The sequence below is a fragment of the Nanorana parkeri genome, unplaced genomic scaffold (genome assembly GCF_000935625.1).
Source record: "Nanorana parkeri isolate BGI_ZX_2015 unplaced genomic scaffold, ASM93562v1 scaffold831, whole genome shotgun sequence".
Classification (NCBI taxonomy): Eukaryota; Metazoa; Chordata; class Amphibia; order Anura; family Dicroglossidae; genus Nanorana; species Nanorana parkeri.
In genome coordinates, this window is record NW_017307099.1 from 259,309 (window position 1) to 264,501 (window position 5,193).

General features: G+C 38.8%; 1 protein-coding gene across 1 annotated transcript in view; it reads left to right on the forward strand.

The window, feature by feature from the left end:
* Positions 1 to 4,981, forward strand: part of PCBD2 (pterin-4 alpha-carbinolamine dehydratase 2) — a 183,476-nt gene extending 178,495 nt beyond the window's left edge. Inside the window, exons 3-4 of the mRNA XM_018565307.1 lie at positions 1,263 to 1,343; positions 4,856 to 4,981. Of these exons, the coding sequence (XP_018420809.1) occupies positions 1,263 to 1,343; positions 4,856 to 4,948 (174 nt within the window). The 3' untranslated portion in view covers positions 4,949 to 4,981. The remainder of the gene's footprint in view (positions 1 to 1,262; positions 1,344 to 4,855) is intronic.
* The last annotated feature ends 212 nt before the right edge of the window (positions 4,982 to 5,193 follow it).

A 5,193-nucleotide genomic window follows, 5' to 3' on the forward strand; every position in this document is an offset into this window, starting at 1 on the left:
CGGTATTTTTAAAATTAGCGGTCATCAGCGGCTTGTGAGCCGCTGATGACAGCTATTAATTTAAAGGGGACAGTCTGCTGAACAGTTCTACTATAAGCTGATGGTCGCTAAAGCGACCATCAGCTTATAGTAGAACTGTAAATGCCAGGTCCGTACGACGTACTGAGCTGGCCAGCTGGAAGCACTTTTGTAGCTCCGTACGACGTACGTCCTTGGCAGCGAAAGGGTTAAAGTGTCTCCTATGGACAATTTTAGGCATGGTAGTTTTTTTTCAATTTTGCGGGTGCGCGCAATTTTAAAGCTTGACATGTTTGGTGTCTATTTACCCGACATGACCCCGTAGTTTTATATTTTACCAAAAATGTGGGTGCTGATAAATGTTTTATAACATAAAGTAGGGAAAACTTTTTTTTCATTATATAGTAAAAAATAAATACCACCAAAAGAAAGCTCTATCTGTCCCTAAAAAATGTTACAAAATTAATTTCAGTACAGCGTTGCATGACAGAATAAATGTCAGTCAAAGTACCGCAGCGCTGAATACTGAAATATGGCCTGGGCAGGAAGGGGGTTTATTACTCCGGTCTGCAAGTGGTTAATGTGCTTTAAAAGTAATTTTTAATCTTTGAATCTGCAACTTTAATTAAAAAAATGCATTGTAATGCAGTTTCTTGTTCGGTTCTTTCTGCCCCAATTGCTCTTCTATATTTTTACTGCTGTTACTGGTGCTTCTGATGGACATTAAAATCAGCCGTGCTGATAATTATTGTGCAAGGCATGTTCCACTATTGTCTCCATTAGAAGCCCACCTTGAGCAATGATAGGCAGCTGATGTGTACACATCTAAACAGATGCTGCAAAGGTTCTGGACAAGATCAACAGTGCTGAGATGCAAGCACAGATGAAAAAAAAGAACATTGTTGTCATTGTTTATGACTTTACATTTTTTTAAAAAGATGGTGAATTCTTAATAAAGATGATAATAATAATAATAATGCAACAAGTCATCAATCTAATAAATACAGCTTTAAAGCCTTTCAGCACTGTCTGGGCAATATATTTATTTTATACTGACCTTCAGCACTGGAGGGCATTTACAGAGAGTTTGCAGAACTGTACTCACAGTTCAAAATGTCTCTCTTGAGCGCACTAGAAAAAACTGTACGTGTCACTTGTACAAGCCAAACAGGCAGAAACGCTGCCATTAACGGTGTCTCAATGTTAGCCTAACGTCCGTACTATTTTTGTTTCTTTTCCTACAGGCCTTTGGATTTATGACTCGTGTGGCCCTGCAAGCAGAAAAAATGAATCACCACCCAGAATGGTTTAATGTGTACAACAAGGTAATTCATTACATTTATATTCCATCACCTGAGCGTTAAACCAATGTTGCATTTTTTCAAGGTATCACTTTACTGGGTTTTGTAGCTCAAATGGGAATAAGGCTTCCTGCTAAGACTTGCTGTGCTCAGACTTACAAGGTTCTGTGCTGCCACACTTTAAGATTATGGCATAGTAATCATTGTCGTCTGTCAGGATGGATTTGTCACCTCTGTACTATCAGCATATTTAGTTGTACATTTCAGCACAGGAACACCTTCTAGCTGCTTCTATAACATTTTAAAAACAGCCATTATTCTTCGTATCAATTTTTAAGAATGTATGTTTACACTTCTGTTGAAATGCATACATTCTATTGAAACTCCATTTTGTTTCTTTAGAAAAAAAAATCCCCATCGGATGAATTATTTACATTAAAAAAATTGTAATATTTTATTGCAGATCCTTTCCTGTTTCTTCCATGTAAATGTTGAGATGGGCCATGTCAGTGCACATGTCAAATCAATTGAAGATTAAATGTCAAATCTGTTTTTGCCCATAGTTCTCCTTAGGGTAACGGGAGGACACAAACTAGCGTCCTCCCGTTACCCTAAGCTCAGTATACCGCGAGCTACAGCTCGCGGTATACTGAGACGCTGCAGCCGGAGCAGATCCCGACGTAGATGACGGGATCCGCCCAGCTGCGTGAGTGACAGCTGGCTCTGCCTATCTAGAGGCAGAGCCATCTGTACCCGCCCCCTCCCACGTCCATTCCGCCAGTCAGCGCTGGCAGATCGGAGCGGGAAGAGGGGAATCCAGCCCCTGTCACGGCAGAGAGCCGTGACAGGATCGAGAGGTGAGCGAACCTGGTATGTGTTCGCTCACCTCCCGATCTACTGAGCCGACCTGTGACAGTCTCATTGTCACAGGTCGGCTAGAACTATGAGGTGAGTGGAAATCACTCATCTCATAGTTCTCCTTTAATGCAAAGAAGTATGTTCTGTGCCTTTTAATAAGTACTTAGGCACTCCCAGTATTATAATAAGAACCACTATACCACTTTATCCATGTAGTCGTGTGATGCTTTATGCCACTATGCATTTTATTTTTAGTAAAGTACTTTTAACCACTTTATCGGGCCTGTTTAAACAGACTTTAGCCGCCGGGACTCTGTTTACATTTGTAAAGCCGACTGCCGGCTTTACAATAGAAGCGATTCTGGCGCATCAGCTCGCTTCTACAGTAAACTGCCCACCCCCATCTGACAACCCCACCGTGTTTCCCGGGCTCCGCTGCCCTTCCTACGATCCCGGGACCAGCATCATGGGTGTCAGTGGAAAGCCGGGGAGTAGATTGGGGAATGTCCTTTTACCGATCTCCTCCCGCACTATGGGACCGGGAGAGATGCAGATTACATCACGTCCGGTCCCATAGCTGTCAATGCTGGGCTCCTGAAGCCCAGCAATATGCTATTGAAGTGTGATCTGCACTTCAGTAGCTTATTTAGAGTGTGATGGTGATACTAGGGGTCTTTTGGACCCCCAGTATCACCTTAATGAGTACCTGTCCCTGCCAATATGCTATCACGTGGGGGGCCTGTAAGCCCCCCTATGTGATGGCAATTAAAGTGAAAAAAAAAACAGTTTTGAAAAACAATATCAAATGAAATAAATGTAAAAATAATAAAACAAAAATGTTAAAGTACCCCGTGCACGCGAGCATGTGCGTCTTCACGTAAACACGCTGCGGATGCGCCTATGTATGAAAACGATGATCGCGCTACACATGTTGGGTATCTCTGTGCATGCCAGAGTGAGAGCAATAATTATAGTGCCAATATTTATGCGTACCGCTAATCTGAGGACCTGCAGGGGACGCTTTTGAAGCGTCTTTTTGGGGTACTGAATTTTGTCGCAGTTTCACGGACGCATACAATTTTTAACCTGGGCATGTTGGGTATGTATTTACTCATTGTAACCTCACCTTTCATATTTTATTAAATAATTGGTATTTTATTTTGTTTTGGGGCATTTAAGTGCATTTTTCACTAAAATTTGGGGTTTGATAAAGAGTTGCGCCAATATCATGCAACATAAAAAATTGCAACTACCACAATTTTGTTCTATACGGTCTTGGTTTTTGGAAAATATATGTTGGGGTTTTAAGCAATTTTCAGGCCTAAAATGTGGATTATAACATAGGTGCAAAAAAAAAAGGCCTCGGTCATGAAGGGGTTGAAGGTTATTGCCACAGATGCCAGACACCATGCAATACTATATTTGCTATATGTTGTTATAGTGTGCAGACTTTGGGAAAAGATAGCAAGGAGCAGGGTGGAACATTTCTAAAAAATATTGTCTGAAACCACAATACTGTCAAGACTGAAAGGCAGAGGATTTAGAATTTTTGGGTAGTTACAGAAAATTATGGCTGACTGTACAATAACAAATACATTTGAATTTTTTTATTGGTCAAAATTTTATATAAATTATGAGTTTTTAACTGAGCTGGAGTTTCTATCAAATATGTACAACTCTAAGTACTACTTAATCTCACAGTGATCTTAAAGCAAGTTTGGCACAGCATGATTTTAGGTTTAACATACCAGCTTTTTTGCATATCTGCAGCCATCACAGCTTTAAGTGAACCCGTGCCCTGACTTTGCCAACTAAAGTATTTGCATATTCTGAACACGCAGTAAAAGAACTTAAAAACAAACCCTTACACACCTCTTAGCTATAACTATTGTGGAATAATCTTTGTTGTTTTCCTATTACTTTCTATTGCACCAGAATCTTGGCAGCATGCCAACCTTCTAATGTAAACAAACAACAGTTGTTTCTGAGCTCTTAACACTGACTGAAATGTCTTTTTTTTCTGTGATCTTTGAAGATCTTTGAGAATAAATTATTTAACATTACAAGCAGATTAGGTTTAGAAGTGGCTTGTTTTAAGTTTATTTTACTTCTTGCTAAAAAAATGTCAATAATGTAATGTCCACAGTCTGGGCACATGTGCACTTTAACAAGGCAAGATCTTCAATACCTAATGTTAAGACATCTAAACAATTTTGCCACTAGAAAGCATAAAAAAGTTTTATATGTATTGTATTATTTAAAACGTTTTACCAAGTTGTTCATTAAACCTAAGTGTAAACCTAAGGGAAATCTCCAGAGCATGTACACCAAAGTTACATGAACACATTAGGGTAGATTTACTAAAGGAGTGGATCATTAGCACTTTGCCAATAGAATTTCGACTTTGTAAATGAGGGCAAGGTCGGTAAAAATGTACTTTGTTTAGAATATCCAGTTATGTGCAAGGAAAATGAAAAATATATTTTTTTCTCATATATGATTGGATGATTAAAGTCATCCCAGCTTCATCTCATTTACTAAGCTTAGTAAAAATTCACTTAGCAAAGTGAACACGCTATACTCCTTCATGAAATCAACCCTAATGTGTTTTTTGTTTTTTTTACCTGCCACATGATCAAGATACACTGATTGCGATTTTATGTGTTTTATCCTTACAGGTTCAAATAACTCTCACTACGCATGACTGTGGAAAGTTGACCAAAAAAGATGTGAAGCTTGCTCAGTTTATCGAAAAAGCTGTAACGTCTTAACAAACAATAAATTGTGCGTTTTCTGGGATTTTGTGACAATATTTACTGTATGCATAGGTATTATTTAGTTTACACCATCATTTGCATTATAGAAGCTGGAATGTGCAAAATGCAGTAACCATTGCTTTCAAAAAGATTACAGTAAAGTAGTAATTTATGAATGGTAAATATCAGTTACCCTACTTTGCCTATTCTCATTGCAGTGTTTTATTTAATTAGAGTTTATATGAATGTTTGACATTTTA